General features: G+C 38.1%; 1 protein-coding gene across 2 annotated transcripts in view; it reads right to left on the bottom strand.

Moving 5' to 3' along the window:
- Positions 1–5,992: 5,992 nt before the first annotated feature.
- Positions 5,993–20,876, bottom strand: part of LOC109113084 (protein kinase C epsilon type-like) — a 90,175-nt gene continuing 75,291 nt past the window's right edge. For both annotated transcript variants that reach the window (XM_042768516.1, XM_042768517.1), the window contains exons 12-15: positions 14,866–15,004; positions 13,507–13,695; positions 11,036–11,182; positions 5,993–7,537 (exon numbers count right to left, since the gene is read on the bottom strand). In XM_042768516.1, the coding sequence (XP_042624450.1) occupies positions 7,391–7,537; positions 11,036–11,182; positions 13,507–13,695; positions 14,866–15,004 (622 nt within the window). In that variant the 3' untranslated portion in view covers positions 5,993–7,390. The remainder of the gene's footprint in view (positions 7,538–11,035; positions 11,183–13,506; positions 13,696–14,865; positions 15,005–20,876) is intronic.

Genomic DNA, 20,876 nt, shown 5'->3' with positions numbered 1-20,876 from the left:
GAGCAGGACTGAGCGGACAAGTAAGCTAAAAGGCTAATAAAAAAACATTTAATAATTTAAGAACCATTGGTACATTAGTTATTTACAGTAGCACGATGTATGGCTTTCCTGAGAGGCTAAATTGTTTTTAGTATTTGTCTGTATTTTGACCCTTAATGTAACAGCATCACTATTTTAGAAAACTTACAACAACACAAAAAAACAAAAAAAACAACACAACAGCCTACAACACATGTAGTTTCAAAAACATCTTTCTTAATGTGTTTTCACTGGGTCAGAGGATCATATTAAAATAATTAGAATAGAAATTAATAATAGGTTATTTTTTTATGATTGTTTTTAGTGTCTCTGATATCAAAAACAAAAACAACAAAAAAAACATCAGAAAACATCATACAAAATACCTCCTACTACCATCAACAACTAGCGTCGAGTCAACTCATCACCCCAGACTGTAATTTGGGACGAAAATCTGCAAAATAAACTAAATATGTCTGTTCCAGCCTGAAAGTGAATCTGAGCAGAGCAAGGTTAAAGATAATATATGCATAAATAACACTACCGTCAAACATTTGGAATGATTTTTTTTTTCTTTTTCATTATTTAAACGAAGTCTATTATTGTAAAGTGGGAGCCGATGAGACGTGAGGATCCATATGCAAGCTTTTATTGGATAGAGACGTGGTCATAACGGGCATGGGTCAAACACTGGCAAACAGGTATATCGAGGGCAAGACAAAGAATATTCCTAGGGCAAGCGTGGGTCTTCGATGAACGAAATATCCAGAGGGCTAAGCAAGAGAGGTAATCCAGAATCCAGATCAAAGGGTCAAAACATGAGTAACAGAGCAAGGCAAGGAAAAGACTAAACTATAAAAACTAGAAACTAAGATAAGACTAAGAAAACTAGAGATTGAAACAAGACTATGAAAACTATAAACCAAAACAAAACTATGAAAACAAACACGTAATGGCTTGGTATCGCAGCTATGGCTAGGAGATGGATATGTGCAGAACAATACTTGGCATTGTGTGAAAGGAATTCCAATGCTTATAAAGTGTGTCTGATTGATTGTGCTGTGTGTGTGTAATTGGTCTCAGGGAGTGAATCTGGAATCATTCTGGAATGAATCTGGAGTGAATCTGGAAAAAGAAAAAAAAAATATTCCAAATGTTTGAAAGTAGTGTTATTTATGCATATGCATATATTATGTTTAACCTTGCTCTGCTCAGATTCACTTGTCTAAACGTTACACAATCCAGGAGGGCGGTGGGGCGGAACAGGGGGAGAGATGGAGGGCCAGGTCCATGTAAAGGTATAAGATCCTGGGAATGAGGCAGGACCAGCACAACAGGGGACCATGATGGAGCCGGCAGAATGGATGGAGCTGAGGATCACCACAGCAGAACAGAAGGCCACCACAGTGGAGCAGACGGAGCAGGAGCCCACCGGTGTGGGGCAGACAGGGCAGGAGACCTCCACGGCGGAGCAGACAGGGCGGAAGACCTCCACGGCGGAGCAGACAGGGCAGGAAGCCAGGGTGGAGCCGACGGAACAGAAGTCCACCAGGCCGGAGCAGGAGGAACTGGAGCCCACCAGGCCAGAGCAGGTGGAACTGGAGCCCGCCAGGGCAGAGCAGACGGAACTGGAGCCCGCCAGGGCGGAGCAGAGGACCACCACAGCCGAGCAGACGGGACAGAAGCCTACCAGGGCAGAGCAGATGAGGCTGGGACCCATGGCAGAGACCAGGGCCTAGGGAGAACAGAGACAGACAACACAGGCAGTGCATTCATGGTCTCAGGGACTGGGGCAGGGAACACAGAGAGAGTTCATAGACGGCCTCCATAGCCGTGACAGGACAGGACAAAGTTTCACAGATGGCCTCCATAGCCATGACAGGACAGATAGGAAGTTCGTAGGCGGTCTCCATGGCCGTGACAGGACAGAATGGAAGTTCATAGACAGCCTCCATAGCCGTGACAGGACAGGACGAGTGTTCAAAGATGGCCTCCCTAGCCATGACAGGACAGGCAGATTCACAGGTTGATACCACTGACACCTCTTGAGGTTCTGCAACGGATGCCACCACCTCTGTAAGTTCTACAGCGGTACCCACAGAAAACAGGGGGAGTTCATTAATAGTTCCTTCGACAGTGACATAACGGGTTGAAAGTGAGTTGCTGGGTGCCACCACCACGCAAGGAGCTGAAGCAAGCACCATCGCCTCGGGAGGTTCTGCAGCATGTGCCACCTCTGGAGAAACCATAGTGGACACCACCACCTCTAGAGTTTCAGTGGTGGTGTACACAGCCCAAACGCAACATAAAACGATCCCCATCATGGGAAGCACTTCAGACTGGGGAATCAGTTCCTTAACAGGAGGGGTTGAGCGGGCTGGTTAAGGGATACCAGCTGCACGTGCTGACACCAGCATTGACTCCTCTATGCTGGATGCCAGTCTGGAATGCCAAAAGACTAAACTTGAAGATTTGGGTGCTCCAGACAGGGAGTGACGGGATTCTGGAAGTTCAGCTGGGACGTGACGGGATTCTGGAAGTTCAGCTGAGACGTGATGGGATTCTGGAAGTTCAGCTGAGACGTGATGGGATTCTGGAAGTTCAGCTGAGATGTGACGGGATTCTGGAAGTTCAGCTGAGACGTGACGAGACTCTGGAAGTTCAGCTGAGACGTGATGGGATTCTGGAAGTTCAGCTAAAACGTGATGGGATTCTGGAAGTTCAGCTGAGATGTGACGGGATTCTGGAAGTTCAGCTGAGACGTGACGAGACTCTGGAAGTTCAGCTGAGACGTGACGGGACTCTGGAAGTTCAGCTGAGACCTGACGAGACTCTTGAAGTTCAGCTGAGACGTGACGAGACTCTGGAAGTTTGACGGTGACTTGACTTGTGAAGATCAGCTGTGACTTGACGGGGTGTTGTTGTGTCCGCCATTTTGTGACCAGACTCTGCTTTCACCGCTATTTTGTGAGCGTGCTCTTGTGCAGCTGCCATTTCACAACTGAGTGCGATGTCGCATTCCTCTTACGTGACACCCACAGTAAACAAAGAGCCAACAGACAACAAAGCATAGTCCAAGAACTGACAGAGTGATGAACGCAGACCCTCGCATCTAAGCTTAGATTGGAGAGGTTGATTTATGCAATCGCAGAAAATCTCTATCAAAATAATGTCCGGTAACTCAGAATAGTAAGCAATGGCGAATAGTATCTTTGTAGTGTCCATACCTGGCCAATGTCCACAAAAAGCTGCTGGATCTTTATGTGGACGAGTATTCTGTAATGTGGGAGCCGATGAGACATGAGACGTGCGGATCCATATGCAAGCTTTTATTGGACAGAGACGGGGTCATAACGGGCATGGGTCAAGCACTGGCAAACAGGTATATCGAGGGCAAGACAAAGAATATTCCTAGGGCAAGCATGGGTCTTCGATGAACGAACAATATCCAGAGGGCTAAGCAAGAGAGGTAATCCAGAATCCAGAACAAAGGGTCAAAACACGAGTAACAGAGCAAGGCAAGAAAGAGACTAAACTATGAAAACAAAAAACTAGGAAAAGAATAAGAAAACTAGAACCTGAAACAAGACTATGAAAACTAGAAACTGAAACAAGACTATGAAAACTAGAAACCGAAACAAGACTATGAAAACAAACACGTAATGGCTTGCTATCGCTAGGAGATGGATATGTGCAGAACAATACTCGGCAGTGTGTGAAAGGAATTCCAATGCTTATAAAGCATGATTAATCTATTGTGCATTGTGTGATTGTTATCATGTGAGTGTGTGTTATTTTTAACATGTGTGTGTGTGTGTGTGTGTAATTGGTCTCGGGTGCATGGTGTGATTGTTATCAGGTGAGCAGGAGATTGATGACAGCTGTGTGCAATCAGTGTAATGGATGATGGGAAATGTAGTCCAGGGTATGTGTAACAGTCTGTGTAATGTGAGAGTCCATGTAGTGAGCGGGTGACTTCTGGTGGTGAGTGAACGGAAGTTTGAAGAACAGATTCATGACAATTATGCTCTCACACATAAATAAATAAATAAAATTTAGTATTTAGTAAAACAGTATTTGTGAAATATTATTACAGTTCAAAATAAATATCTGTTGTCTGTTTTAATATATTTTAAAATATAATTTTCAGCATCCTTACTCCAGTCTTCAGAGTCACATGATCCTTCAGAAATCATTCTAATATGCTGATTTGCTGCTCAGTTATTAATAATGGTTCTTATTATTGTAAATGTTGAAAAGTTATTCATGATTAATAATTTGGAAATCATGACATTTTTAGTATTCTTTTTATGACAGTTTAAAAGAACAGTATTTATTTAAAACAGAAAGCTTTTGTAACATTATAAATGTTTTCACTTTCACTTTTGATTAATTAAATGCATCTTTGCTGAATTAAAGTATTCTTTTCTTTTCTTTTCTTTTAAGGACTAACACTAAACTTTTGACTGGTAGTTTATGTAGTTTGTAGATTTTAAATGTACCATCAATAGGATGATCTGCTCTCAATTCACAGGTGACTTGATGTTTCCCTGCTCATTTTATATATATTTAAAAAGACTATTATATTTTCCCAGTGTGTGTGTAAACAACTATGTTGGTCCTATCCTCAATCAGTTATTTATTCTCAAAATACAGCACAATACAACCTTTACTGCAGTTAGAACTATTGCACTCAGATTATTCAACTTACAGAAAGTTCTGATCATTCCCAAAATGACAAGCTTATGCATTTCCTCATGTCCTTGGACATCTACAGCCTCAGAAGGTCACATGTGACAGGACTAATCCTTCATTCTTTGTTGTCACGATGACCCTTATTTTTGACCAAAATTCACCCTCTAATATCTCTCATGCTTAACTATTTGCTTTTCCCTTAATTTCCTCTGTTTTAGTTTAATTATAGCCTAATATAAAAGCAACCACTACTGTTTTCTCCAGCAGAGTGGTTCAAAAAAATACAGAATATGCACATAAATTCTTAAAACACTTTGTCTCAGCTACAGTTCTGTAAATTTGGAGAGTAATTTGGATTTCAAACAGTTTGATTCATTTCTGACATCTTATTTAATAGGTTACAAACCAAACAATGCACATTCACATCCTTTGAGAACAGTACATTTGGCACACAGAAAAAAGCGAATAATGACATGATAATGACTAATGGCAAAGATGTCCAAAAAAAAAACAAAAAAACAACAACACGTCTTATGACATACTGTACATTTGAGGCTGCACAATAAAATAAAAAAGAAATACATAGACATTTATGATACTTACAGTGAAATAAAACACTTATATAACTTATATTCATATGCACTGTACCTCTGTATGTACAAATATGTATTCCTTTGTGAGACACAGTTTCACGTTTAACCAAATAGGTGCTTTCATCTTATGCTTGAGTCATTTCAAAAACAATAAAATAAAATAAAAAAAAGAGTTACTTATGAAGTCCAAAATAGCTTTGCAAATTTGGCATCAGGACACAGGTGTTTGGCAGGTGTAGCTGTGAGAGTTTCCTGTTAGTGGACTCCATCCAAGCCAACAGATGCCAGCTCAGAATGACACATACTGTATAAGGCCAGACATGCTTTGAAAAAACGACAATGAAAGGTAAACTATGCAAAAAATCTAACTCAAAATGAAGCAACAGATCTGTAAAATGTGCATGAAATGTGTGAAGGTCTCAATGTCAAAATGAGGCGCTGTTCACAACTCACTTTTCACTTTGGGGATCTGATATATAGAAAAAATGTAGGACGGAAATTAATTCTTTTTGCATCAGGAATTGATTGGATGGTGAAAAGTGAGTGTTCACAGCAAAATAAAGGTGTTTGGATGCAAATGGTGACATCAGCAGAAAGATAAATTTGTTTAAAATGCATTTTTTTATTACAGATAAATCTGGCAACAATTTCATGAATCCAAAAAAAACAAAAACAAACAAGAAAAAAAAAACAAAGAAAACAAAAAAAAAACACTTGCAATGACATGTTTAAGATGCTGAATTTATTACAAATGCGTTCATTATTTCTTATGTTTATAATAAAATGAACTGATTCTAGGGTAATTCTAGGGTACTTCAGTTGTGCTATATTTAGATTGGAAGATCATTTCTATGTATTTTACTTTTTTGCCACAGAAGCTTAATATTTTGCCTCTTGTTTAACTAGAGTATATGAAATACAGAAGCTGTAGCAGCTGAAATAAAGGACCTGTGCTGGATATCGCATGACCTGACAACCTAACGATTACCAACCAAAACGGACAGTCTGCAAAAAACGGTGGAAATCAGAGACATTAAAGGTGAGATGGAGAGGAAAAAATAATTCTAAACCAACACACACACACACACACACACAAACACACACACACACACACACACACACACACACACACACACACACACACACACACACACACACACACACACACACACACACACACACACACAGAATATTGCACATAACAGTTTCTCATTGTCTAATAATACACAAGAATATCATAGGCATAACCATGCAGCAGATGATTAGTCTATTTTCAAAGTTCACAGGCTAATGATCAGGGTAATCAGGACTTGTACGTACTGTAGACTATAGAGATGGGATTGGCTACTGTCCTGGCCCATTCATAATAAAAGGTCTTGTTGCATTGTAGAGAAACCAACAATTTCTACATCCTAGCAACAAAACAATCCAGTAACATAATGAGAAAAACGACACACACACACACACACACACACACACACACACAACACTTGTTTTGGTGACTTGCATATATGTCACACTACTGTTTTTTAAAATGGAAATGGCATGATGGTCTCATGAAAGGCAGTTCTGAGTCCTTCCCAGTACCGTCCAATCACTGACTCTGGCTATCAGACCATTATGTGATCAGATCCCAATGCTGAGTGCTTAAAACTCCCAATTCTCACATTCATAAGCATCACATCTGCAAAACTTGTACTTTACATTTGGTTTTTGTATTTCATAATGGTGCTAGTGTAAATGGATTGACTCCAGGTGTACCATTACCCTGATTCACTGCATGATGGGAGGAGAAATGAAACATGAAATGGACTTCTAATGAGCTCTATCCAGCTGCTTTAGTGATGTCACATGAGCTCCCTTAAGTGTTTTATATACATTAAATAAAGATGACTCAGTTTCATTCGGTGCAAATGTGTGAGTATCTGTGCACACACGTACGGTTTTTGGGGTTCAGCAGGAAAGATTATAACGCCTAACTCTCTACTTTTAATTGAAAGCATCAAATTCTTGGTAAATGATGCTTGTGGGCATTCACAGCGTTTGCAGCGCTCCGCACAGCGCAGGAGATGGAGGTTTTAGTATTAGGACAGGGTCTCTTCGCTGAAGTAAGAGAAGCCTTTGAACTCATCCTGGTTGATCTGCTTGATAATGGCATCTTCCACAGGGGTGAGCACTGGCTCCTCGCGGGTGAAGTCCTGATCAAAATTGTTGACGTCCCTTTTGGTTTTCTGTGGATGGATAAGAAAAAAATGTGCTGAATTAGCTATTTCAGAACAAGAGTGCACAAAAAAAAAAAATTATTGTATATATACGTAGAAACACAGTGCATCTCATGAACGCTCTGACTGACCTGAAAAACGCTTTTTCTGCAAATATTTAAGCAGTTATTATGTGTGTCCCTTATTTCTGTCAAGTGAAACAGCCATGCCAATCATTTGTGAATTAATCATTCTTTTGAGTTGGTTCTTTATTTACAGTAAATTGGCCAAATGGGCTTTAAAAAAATGGTCTGAATCGATTCACATTCACGCTCTCTCATTGAATCATCTGAAGCAGGCTGTCAGTCAGTAAAATAGAGAGTATCAAGATTTTTAAGGAAATGGAGAACAAACAGCGCTGAATGAAGTTGATATTCACCTACTAACAATTGAAACAAAAGACTTCTTTCTGAGAGATAAATGAGAAAATTCAGCTACTGCTGTGTCATGTGAATAAGTGGCCATTCACACAGAGAGTATTTTGTGTCCTCCTACGCAGTCTTTTTTTTTTTTTGGTTGTTTTCTATGTGAACACTATGTGAAAGACATGCACTTGATGAATGTCTTTAACCATTTTTTATCTATTTGCCATTTTTGTGTTTTAAAACATGTCTTAAGTATGGCGTGAAAACAGTATCAAATCCTCCCACAAATGCACGCGAGAGATCCACACTCATGCACACAATCCACAAAAGCATGGGAGAGATCCACAGGGCAATCCACAAATGCATATTAGAGATCCACACTCGCGCACAAAATCCACAAATGCATATTAGAGATCCACACTCGTGCACAAAATCCACAAATGCATATTAGAGATCCACACTCGTGCACAAAATCCACAAATGCACATTAGAGATCCACACTCGTGCACAAAAATCCACAAATGCACATTAGAGATCCACACTCGTGCACACAATCCACAAATGCACATTAGATATCCACACTCATGCACAAAATCCACAACTGCATATTAGAGATCCACACACACATGCACACAATCCACAAATGCACATTAGAGATCCACATTCGTGCACAAAATCCATAAATGCACATTAGAGATCCACACTCGTGCACACAATCCACAAATGCACATTAGAGATCCACACGCATGCACACAATCCACAAATGCACATTAGAGATCCACACGCATGCAGAAAATCGACAAATGCATGTGAGAGATTCACACGCGCACACATGGCAATCCAGGAAAAGACAAATACTGTGTCTATACACGTTATTTCATGCACAACAAATCGCGAGTCCTTTGCATTAGTGTTCTGCCTTAAGAATGACTATAAATACGCACTTTTGTATTTATGGATTCCTTTGAGACTTTGAGATTATTTTGATATTTTGATTATTTTTGATTGTGTGCATGAGTGTGGATTTCTTGCGTGCATTTGTGGATTGCCCTGTGGCTTTCTCCCGTGCTTTTGTGGATTGTGTGCGCGTGTGCATCTCTTAAGTGCATTAGTGGGAGGATCTGATACTGTTTTCACTCCATACTCAAGAGTCTCAAATCTTAGAATTTTGTAATAGTTAATTAAAACTTCTCTCAGAGTTGAATTTTGAGAATATATATATATATATATATATATATATATATATATATATATATATATGAAACACTGAAAATATTTACTAACTTTCCATTTAAAAAAAAAATATATATTTAATTACCCTGTGTGCATAACCTTAGAAGAAGTCAGGCGCCTCTATCCAAACATGCTTTCACATACAGTACTTCAATCTTTTTACATCATGAATTGGCAATCTTTTTGACAGTTTATTGGGGTTTATTTTACATAATATTGGTGGTTGGTGTCCAAGTGATTTCAAAACAACACACACAAAAAAAACCAAAACAAAAGCATTAACAAAATGCAAAACCAAAACAAACAAACAACAACAAAATATTTCTGTTTTGTCAAACTCTCCTTTCCCTCTCACCCTCTAAGGCTCTCATCAGTTTGTGAGCAGGCGTGAGAATGGGGCGGACAGGCTGGCCCCTTCTCACACTCTCTGAGAGGCATTCCACACACACTTTCAGCAGCCAGCATGCATCTCTGTATCAAAGTACAGCGTCTGATGTGTGCTAAGGGTCCAAGAGCATCTCAGATATCCCTCTGTTCACACTACCAGAAACAGAAGTGTGACACGAACACTTAAAAGTACCATGAGGGCTGAATGAGGACTGTAATGTTCTAGATAAATGCATTTGGAGAGGCCAGTGATTATGTCTGTGGTGAGACAGCTAATATACAGAGTTGAACTGTGTTCTAACCAGACAAGACATGATAAAGTGTCAAACAGTATATCATATTTCTTCAAAAAAGAAAATCCAGATTTTTTTCCTAACTAGTTAGCCAGCGCAACAAAAGATGGGAAACAAGACATTTGATTGGTTTGTACAAATGCACAAATGCGACTGGAGATTTTTGCTTAATAATAGATTACATTTTCAATTTGTTTCTTGCCAAACCCTACAGTATGCCTTAACAACACTTGGAATACTGCATGTGATAATTTTATGATATTTGAATCCTTTTTGTAAAAAGATTGAAGAAGTTCACTATTCAATAAATGGACAAGTGCAAGCATGTCTTCTTTAGTGCTCAGAAAAAATAAGCCTAATATGGCTTTAGAACAGCATCAGGTTGACTAATTATTTACTTAAGTTATGAAGAGGTAAATAAACTATAAACTATGAGAGAGCGAGAAAGCAAAATAGATATTTTGTTGAAATTTGCTTAGGGCCCCCAAATCACTAAGTCCACCCCTGAGCCCAAGGTACAAGACTGTGTACTTAACGACTTTAATGAGGAAAATAATTTCAATCCCATGAGGCATTGCGAAAGACGGTCAAAATAAAAACAAGGAAGAAATATAAGAAATATTAAACAATTAATTTAAAGATGTTGATTATATATAGAAACTTTTAAGCTTATCACAAAATATGCATATTATGCATACAAATATTTTAGTAGTTTAAGAGTGTAGGGAAATTAACTCTACGTCATTCACAGTGCTTCATGGATTGTGCCATGATTTCTGCAGGTAATGTAATTTTTCACCAGGACTTCTGCTGTTGAACATGGTTGTAAAAAAAAAAAAAGAAGGTTGAAATAATGCGCACTGGTGGCTTCAACACAAGCATATACCATCAATTAACAACCTCACAGCTCAAAGTAGGTCTGTCTTTAAAGATTTATAGATTATCATTTAAAACCAATTTCCCATGAAGAAAATGAATGTGAATTTCACTTTGGGAATCCGACGGCTGCACTCTATTGAACTTCAAATACATTGCAACTGCTTGTTATTTTTTTGTGTTGCAGCATTGCAATGCATTATGGGATTGACTTCTGTAGAAATGATAAATGCACATAAGAAGGTTTTAGAAGGCAGCTCTAGGTTTTGTAACAGAGTGACTATCCACAGCATCCCACACATTATGATACTCACAATACGTGGTTTGAAAGGCGGCTTGATCTTCCTCTGTTCCAGAAGTACCCAATCAATCTCTTTGAAGAACGGATGTACTTTAATAGCTTCATCTAGTCCTTGGGACACTACGCAACCCAACCGCTTACTGGGGCTCTTTGTCATGAACTAAAAAATGGAGTGAAGAAAGAAGAAAGCATTAGAGAAGCATAATGTTGACAGAGTGTTAACCAGAGGATGTCTATATGTGTTATGTTGAGTTGGGATGATCAGTGATGATGTATACATCGTATAAGACTGCATCCTGTGGAAGAATGATCTGAGGTCATGTGACCACAGTGCCAGTGAGACAGATCGCAGTGTGACATGATGCTGTCCAAGACAAACAGACTGCCTTTCCCACAAAGCTTCGCAAATGGGCAAAGGACAGCCAAAGTAAATCTTGGACATGTGAAGGAAAAACGCAACACAAAAACACTGCACACACACACACAAACTGACACTATGGCTACATTCACAATTCAAGCCTTAGTGCTCAATTCTGATTTTTTCAGATCTTTTTTTTTATTTATTTACGTAGCCATTATCAGATTTGAGTGTGAACTGGTCACGGACCTGAACTGACCCACATACTCAAATAAATATAAGAAAGACAGCACATATCACACTGTCATATGGAAGGCCACTGAAATCAGCGTTTATGCGTACATTTATAAAAGGGGTGTCCAGTCAGAGTTTAGCTCCAACACACTTGTCTGGAAGTTTTTAAGTGAGTCTGAAGACCTTGATTAGCTGGTTTCGGTATGTTTAATTAGGGTTGGAACTAAACTCTGCTGGATATTGGCCCTGCAGGAACAGGTTTGGACACCCCTGATGTACAGTATAAGGTGATGTGCCACAGAAGCCAGCAAATTTGTGCACAGGCATTAAGCAGGACAAAAACGAGGATGAGAAGACAGTTTCCATCAAGTTTTGTCTGTATAGAGCTGTCGTCATAATACTTACTGTATGATTCTAGAGCTATTAACAGAGTGATCAAAGCACTACTGATATGTAAAACCTTTGGATTGATTCCCATCAACATAGTGACGAATGGCAATCTATAGAGTGATGTAAAAGTCACATAAACACACATATGACTGTTCAGACTAAGGTCACTTTGCAAAACACCTGTATCTAATTTAGGACCACATTTGGAGGTGCCAAATCAGCATCAAAAAGATTAGGTTCCATGTGGTTTGTGCTGTTCACACAGTTATTAAAAACTAAACAACAAACATCAAAAAGTTTGAACAAACTTGAAAAATGCTGAAACATGAAAGAACACAAAAAGTCATGCATACAAATTCGCACAAAAAAGCAAGTCTTACAAGCCAGACAAATAAATATGAGGACTGACTGAAAAGACGCTTCTCATTGGAATTGTTTTAATATCTCAACTGTTTCTCTTAGACAACTTGATGTTATGGAGATGAAACTGGGATTTGAGAAGAGGAATTAGAAAGGTTCGGTTGAAAATGGAAATTCTGTCATCGTTTACTTATTTACTTTTGTCATTCCAAACCTTGTGGCCTATTTTGTTCTTTGGCTATTTTGAAGAGGTTGAACCTTCTAGTCTGATATGAACCGGGAAAACCAGTTCATTGAAAAACAAAATAAAGAAAAAAGGTTAAATTGATTCAGAATATAGCACACAAGTTGTATGGTCTTATGATTATTATTATTATCAATCAATCAATTAATCAATCAATCAATTTATGTATGTAATTATGTATTTATTTATTTAAATTTTGTATGGAAAACAAAAGAGCTGCAAGAAAATATAAATATCTCTCTCTTTGTTCCACAGAAGAAATAAAATCATATGGGTTAGTAAACGATGACATTTTAATGAAATAACAATGTATGTCTTCTATAGAGTTTCAGAAGAGATCAATTTTTTTTTAAGACTGAATAATCTGAGCTCTATTATTCATGTTTATTTTAGAGCTCTATACTTCTGCTACTATATCAACAATTTGTGTCTACATTAGATTTTTCAAAAGTATTACAGGAAAAGCTCTTGAGACAAAGCTGATGTATAAATGAAGCATGACCTAAAACATCTGCTTATGAGCAATAAAATGTTCCTTAGCTCTTTGCCATATGCACTTAACCAATTTATACAGTTAAAAGAGGGGGAACCCATTCACTGGTGGGCTGTATATCCTGAAATGAGATTACGCAACCCAAAACTCCAGCAGGGAACACAAGCAATCCGTTCTTTTCCCACAAGGAGTGTCGTTTTTCTGAGCTGTCGCCTTATTTCGCTGTTACTGTTATTTAACTGTTCTTTCAAGAAGAGTCCAAGAGCAAGCAGACAGTAGTACAAGGAAAGGTTAAGAGGTGGCAAGAGTTATTATTCACAGACCTATGTCTTTAGTAATAATCAGGAGGCGAAATATATAGTTAGGAATTCCCAGAGTGATCCAAGAGTAAATCCGGACACGTACCGCTTTAAGAATGCTGACGGCCTCTTTACTGAGCCACACAGGATAAAGGACGTCATCATGGAGAATAGACTCAAAAAGGTCATCCTCATTATCAGCTTCAAAAGGAGGCTGGCCAGCCATCATCTCATACATCAGCACACCTAGAGCCCACCAGTCCACAGACGGGCCGTACTCAAGCTCCTGCAGGATCTGCAAAAGATAAATCACAACAGAAGCTGAATATACTGAATATACACGATCAGGTCCAGCTCAGACCCAGAAGAAATATGTTGTGCTGGTTTTGGGAGGAAAGGTGCAGAATTAATGAACACATGGTGTAAAGTGTGAAATGGAGATGAGGGTACTACACTCTTATTGGCAGTTGAAAGAATGATCGAATTAGCAATTAAAAAGTCTTTTAGTATCATTCTACAAATGTCCACCTTCAGGTTATGGTTCATGTGCGTTTTTTTTTAATAACTTTAAATTGTTTTTTTTTAAGTAAATGTAAGAATAACTTTATATTGTTAGTAATATTTCCAGATGAATATTTACTGGACTGATCATTGAAAGATATAAAATGATAACTGATATTTTTATGCATTTTATACAAGTAGTCTGCAATGAATAAAAAATTTCCTCCTTCAGTATGAGCTCCATATTCTCTTATATCATGCTATATGAGTCATAAAAGCCTGAAGTATCAAATATTCAACAAAAAACACCTAACTTTTCTTATGTATTTTATTTATTTATTTATTGAAAAATGTTTTTTTCTAAAGGTTCAAAAACTATTATTTCATATGCAAGTCATATGCAAGGCTTTATAATATGGTTACTATTATTTCATATGCAAGGCTTTATAATATGGTTGATTAAAAAAAAATGCAAGTGACACCAGATATGTAAAAAAAAAAAAAAAAAAAAAAAAAATGAATGAATGAATGAAGGGCATTCCCAAGTTTCAAAACTTTTTTTCCATGTAGTTTTCTGTAAAGTTATTAATGTAAGAGAAATGTGAAAACTCATAGATCTGAATATCAGGAATTTCAATGAAGACAAAAAGTGGAAAACACTTAAAACTAAAACTTTAATTGGGCCATATTCAAGAAACACACACAAAACATTAGTCTATGTTCATAACAAGTATTCATAAAACCATTCTTAAAGCATTCAAATGTGTCAATTACATAAAAAATATTTTCTTAACAATTTACTGAGTATCTGAACAAGGAACACAATATGAAAACTAGTGAAAGATCAATAAAACAAACAATAAATATCTGACCATTTCAAAATGATAGGGATCATAGCTTTAATGAGAACCAAGCAGTAGAAATCAGTGTGTGTTTGTGTGTGTGAGAGTGTGAAATACTGTACCTCCGGGGCAATGTAATCTGGTGTGCCACAGAATGTTGTGGTTGTGATGCCATCCAGGATTCCCTCCTTACACATGCCAAAGTCTGCCAGCTTACAGTGACCCTCTGCATCCAGCAGAATGTTGTCTAGCTTCAAATCCCTGCCAAGAAAATTCAAGCAAATGTAATAAACAGCAATATTAATCTACACATAGAATGTACTAAAGAGTTCTTATTACAATTTTGTAATGACACACACATATATAGCTTTTTTTTTTCATCTTCACTTTATATCATTTAATCAGAGATAAATCATCTTAAGCATCCTAAAACGACTGATGCATGACCTAGATTCTGGAAGTCTCTATTTAAACATTAAGCAACACTTAACACTGCAACACAGCAGGTGAATCATTTACTAACGCTCAAATATCTGATATTTGTTTGATCAAGCGGACACTAATATCATGATGCCAGCCTTTGCTCAGGGACAGACAGCAACGGAACAATCTATGTCTCTCATAAAACTCTTGCACCTGAAATCATTAAAACTTCATAGTAATGTGTCATTTGAAAACAGTTGATGATAGTTTGATTGTCAACCATGTTCACATTTCAGTCAAGTTTGTCAAATCATATTGATAAAATCAGTATAAGAGAAAAATTTATTGTAGTGTAATTTGATTATTGACTGTTAGGTCAATAAAATAATATGAAATATTTAAATAATTCAAAATATGAAAAATGTACTAATTAAAAAGTGAGAACTGTTAAAATTTAAAAACGTGTAAGTTTTTAATAAGGTTTGATTGTCATATTGTATTTATTATGTATTTAATATTTGAATATATCCATGTTTAAATATTCATAAAACTTTCTTTCTTAAGTAAAATATAAATTTTCCACAGTATTACTTCCTTACATACATACAGTATTAATTAAGTAAATTTGCAGGTTTTAGTAGTAATAATGCAAAATTTTTTAAAATAACAGGCCAGACTTGTTAATGCAGCAGTATTTGTTCATCCTTATCAGGATACACAAGATACACATTTATGTAAAAGGTGCTCTGCGTGAACCCGTGCAGGGAATTTAACCAGCACAAGAAGAAGGTGAAGAGAGTGAAAAAAGAAAAGGAGAGCGCGAGATGATAAGGTGCCACTGATGAAAGACAACACAGAGTTGGATGAAACCAGTTGGATTGGGGTTTGATGGTTGATTGCAGCAAGAATGTCAACATCACTTCGCAGGATGTCATTCAGTCAAAGGTGTTTTCATAAAACCATCCTCACTGAAAAGGGAGGGGAGCGTTGGATCCCTTACGCAACTGTTCCTTTCAGAAAGGCACCCTGGTGCTCGGCACGTTCCCGTTGGTTTAAAAAGTTGGCGCGAGGGGCTTCATTCCTCTCTGTCTTTCCCCACCAAGAGTCTTCAATCACTCTTTACATGCAGAATTGTGGAAAAGTGTTAGTAATGAATGTTGGAAACATGAGAGACCAACTTCTCAAATGTATGATCCACTTCTTGATTGAGGAGTCAAAATGTTAAAGTCTATATAAAATAAATTAGTTTCAAATTTCCACTTGAGTCATCAACTATTATTAAAATGTCAAAAAGTCAATTAAAGAAAGAGTAGGTGTGTTTGACCTTTAGTGTAGGTTCACAGAAAGAAAGAGGTGAAAAGTTCATGAGACGTGAACGGCTGCTCTGTATTGTCCTCTATACCCACATGCGCTTCTACATCACAAGATTTTCCAGAATTGTCCATCTCTCCATCTGTCTCTTATTTCTGTCTCTCTTTTCTCTCCCTCTATCCATTCCTGTCTAAGGCCTAAGGTACTCCACACACCTTCCAACGTGTCCCGGTCACGTCGCCCTTCCTCTCTTTCCTAAGAAAGAGACCTTAATTCATACGGTGAGCTTTATTTGTTGATTTAGATTATGTGAATTTGCTACATTTGCCGCTCTTATCTTTCCTCTTTGAAGTGCATAAATGGTGAATGCTGATCTCGCTTTTGCTTTCATTTTCCAGGATCTTAGGTAACGTTTTTTTATTTGTATTTTTTTTTGTCAGTGTTTGTGACTTTCTGAGTCTGTGAGGTGAGGCTTCAGGTCCACTCAGATTCAAGATAATATCCACCACACAATAACAAAAACAATTCCTCATACTGATACTGATTCTCACTTATCTTCCATAAATCAATTAATTAATAAAAAAATAAAAACAAATTATAAAATCTACACTATAAAGGATGAGATTAACTATTGTATTAAATTTTACTAGAGATCCTTTCATTTGGAGGAAAGTACTGACATATTAAGAACACAACACATAGAACAACAAGGCAGAGCCAGAGAAAGACAAAGAGGGAGAGATGGCAACAGACTCAATTTAGAACATTTCCTGTGTTTTTAAGTGAATCTGGAGGAGTGATTTTTCCATTACGTACACAGCAACCTCTTTGCTAAAAAAAAATGTGCTAGAAAGCTGAGAAATATGCATTTTTTTTTTCCAAAGGACAAGAAGCTATTCCATTACAAAAAAAAACCAAGGAAGGACATGACTTACACTTCTTTATTACAATGTTAGAAAATTGGAATTAACATAAATTATTTTTGCTAATAATAATTAATAGTTAGACATTTAATATTAATATATATTAAATACCATATATTTTGTGTGTGTGTGTGTGTGTGTCTGTGTGTGTATATACACTCACCTAAAGGATTATTAGGAACACCATACTAATACTGTGTTTGACCCCCTTTCGCCTTCAGAACTGCCTTAATTCTACGTGTCTCATTGATTCAACAAGGTGCTGAAAGCATTCTTTAGAAATGTTGGCCCATATTGATAGGATAGCATCTTGCAGTTGATGGAGATTTGTGGGATGCACATCCAGGGCACGAAGCTCCCGTTCCACCACATCCCAAAGATGCTCTATTGGGTTGAGATCTGGTGACTGTGGGGGTCATGTTCAAGAAACCAGTCTGAGATGATTCAAGCTTTGTGACATGGTGCATTATCCTGCTGGAAGTAGCCATCAGAGGATGGGTACATGGTGGTCATAAAGGGATGGACATGGTCACAAACAATGCTCAGGTAGGCCGTGGCATTTAAACGATGCCCAATTGGCACTAAGGGGCCTAAAGTGTGCCAAGAAAACATCCCCCACACCATTACAACACCACCACCACCAGCCTGCACAGCAGTAACAAGGCATGATGGATCCATGTTCTCAGTCTGTTTAAGTCAAATTCTGACTCTACCATCTGAATGTCTCAACAGAAATCGAGACACATCAGACCAGGCAACATTTTTCCAGCCTTCAACTGTCCAATTTTGGTGAGCTCGTGCAAATTGTAGCCTCTTTTTCCTATTTGTAGTGGAGATGAGTGGTACCCGGTGGGGTCTTCTGCTGTTGTAGCCCATCCGCCTCAAGGTTGTGCGTGTTGTGGCTTCACAAATGCTTTGCTGCATACCTCGGTTGTAACGAGTGGTCATATCATATAATGCTGCTAAAAAGAACATTATTTGGTGTGCTGTGATTGGCCAGCCTATCTTGCATGTTGTGATTTGCCGAATGCCTCAAGCTTGTGACGGAAATGTTACGCCTTTTAACATATTGTGATGCCTTGTCTGGCCGGAGCGACGAGACGTAAACATTACAACCCATTATAAACGTGATTTAAACATGATTTCTAGTCGTTTCCTTTTTTGGAAGGCCAAACAAAGTAGTTTCGCTTTCTCAAAGAAACAGCTTCACACACAGCAGCATTGAGTGAGCAGAGGCGGGCGGCTTGAGAACGGCGCGGCTGGCGGATTCGACGAAGGAGCGTGTGTCAACCACATGTGACGACCCTGGGCTGGACGCTGCTTCGTCCACGGTGAAAGCCGGTTCAGCGATCCACAGTGCAAAGTGCACAGATCAGCTCCTGGCACGACAAAGTGGATATCGTCCTCTTTTGGAAGGCCAAACAAAGTAGTTTTGCTTTCACAGTGAAACACACAGCATCTATACAACAATAACAACAACAATACTACAACGAGAATAAAAGGTATGCCTTCTTTCTTTGCATGAACATCTGGACACTGTTATGCAAATCTTCCCACATACTGACATAGAGATGTAGGGGCGCGTTTAAACGAGCTGTTTTAGGGGGGTGTGGTTGACTTAACTTTTATAAAGAATATATCTTTGGATTTGAGACTTTAGTCTTTGCAACTTTACAGATCTTCTTTATGCACCAAGAGCTTGTAACACTCCAAAGAAAGGAAAAATTAAATCGCATCATATGACCCCTTTAACTAGCTATTAGGCATTATGTAATGCTAGTTGATGGTCAATGCACACTCCTGGAAGGTTACCAAGCAATGTCCGCATGATCTAATTAAGATTCATGCATAATAGTGAAGAAAAGACTCTTTATAACTAAATTAAACAGCAACAAGTTGCCCAGGTCACCTGCAGAGCAGCCCCTCAGAAACAAGATTGCCAATTTTTTCTGTTGATATAAGTGAATGGAAGGAACAAAAATCAACCAATCATCGTGTAAAACACAACTTGCATACAAGGTTACAGTGATTAGCAATTATAGGGGCTGTAAGTGAGCTTCTTAGTCCATACTTAGCACACAGAAAGAGGATCACAAGGATACTTATTGTATGAAAGTGAACAGCACCTCAATAGGCTTATGTTGCTTTTTAGGTGAAAGGTTATAAAGAGCACATCCATCTGACAAACAGATCTCGCAAGAACAAGGTGTGGAAATATTACAACAACTACCATTACACACTGTTCCTTCACAAACCCTTTTGAGTCCCAGTGATTTTGTGTCCTCCATACCCCTAACACTCAAACTGCAGTGATATGTACTTATTGGTAGATATTTCGTGTCTCACTAAAACGTGCACCCAGGTACATTTACAGTATGCCACGAGACCAGGTAGCCTATGTTACACCCTTACGAAATCCCTCAAGAGCCACAGGTCAACAAAAGATGGGTAATCAAGCAGAGGAGCTACATCTATGCCACCTGCTTTTACTATCTATTTTTAGAGCACTGAATCTGAACAAACAACCAAAGCAGCCAACTGCAATCTACACCAGGGAAGTCAAGCTCAAACTTGTCCTCTTTAACCAGATCAAACTTCTGTGGTTTCAGTCAAAACTGCCACCATGTCCTTTCCTGATAGGGAGAAGAAAGCTGCCCCTGCACATTTTGTTCTAGAATGTTCTGCATTTAGTTTTTTTTAGGTATGTGTGGCAGGTCACAGTGAGGTGAAATTGGTTCTCATGGGGGAAAAATGCTTTTCTGCCATGTGCTTGCATGCAGAAGCGTTAACACGCAGACTGCCTTCCGACATGCAGGTCTCCTGCAATGTAGGGCTTTCCCAAAACGCAAGGATGCCATTCAGAATGAGACCAAAGGCCAAAGGGGGAATAATCTGGAAACTTTATTTATAACCATTGGAAATTTCCACAAGTTTCACATGATGTCGTCAAAGAGCTCTGCTTAAACTTATTACTGAAGCAACCTAGTTAAGTTAAGTGCCACGCTCGAAGCTATGATGACGATGGCTCATGGCTTGCTTTAAGCAGGCTGATCAGATTTAGGGCTGACCAGGGTTAATGTCACACATTTCTTTTTTTACCACATTCATTACGATAGGTTTAGAACTGAAAAATGTTAAAATCTTTGCAAAAAAAAAAAAAAAAAAACCCTTTACTGAACACCTTAATCCTGAAAAAAATAGTATCAGTTCGCATGAAAATATTGAGCGACGAAACTGTTTTCAACTGATAAATAATAATAAATGTTTTGAACTATCATGTGACACTGAAGACTTGAGTAATGATACCGAAAATTCAGCTTTGCATCACATGAATAAACTGCATTTTAAAATATATTCAAATAGAATACAGTGATTTTAGAATGGAATAATATTTTAGAATATTACTATTGTACTGTATTTTGATCAAATAATGCAGCCTTGGTGAGCAGAAGAAACATTCAAAACATTAAAAAAAA

This window comes from Cyprinus carpio, chromosome A13 (genome assembly GCF_018340385.1).
Source record: "Cyprinus carpio isolate SPL01 chromosome A13, ASM1834038v1, whole genome shotgun sequence".
Lineage (NCBI taxonomy): Eukaryota > Metazoa > Chordata > Actinopteri > Cypriniformes > Cyprinidae > Cyprinus > Cyprinus carpio.
The sequence above is the reverse complement of the archived record's forward strand: the minus strand, read 5'-3'. Positions and strand labels throughout refer to the sequence as shown.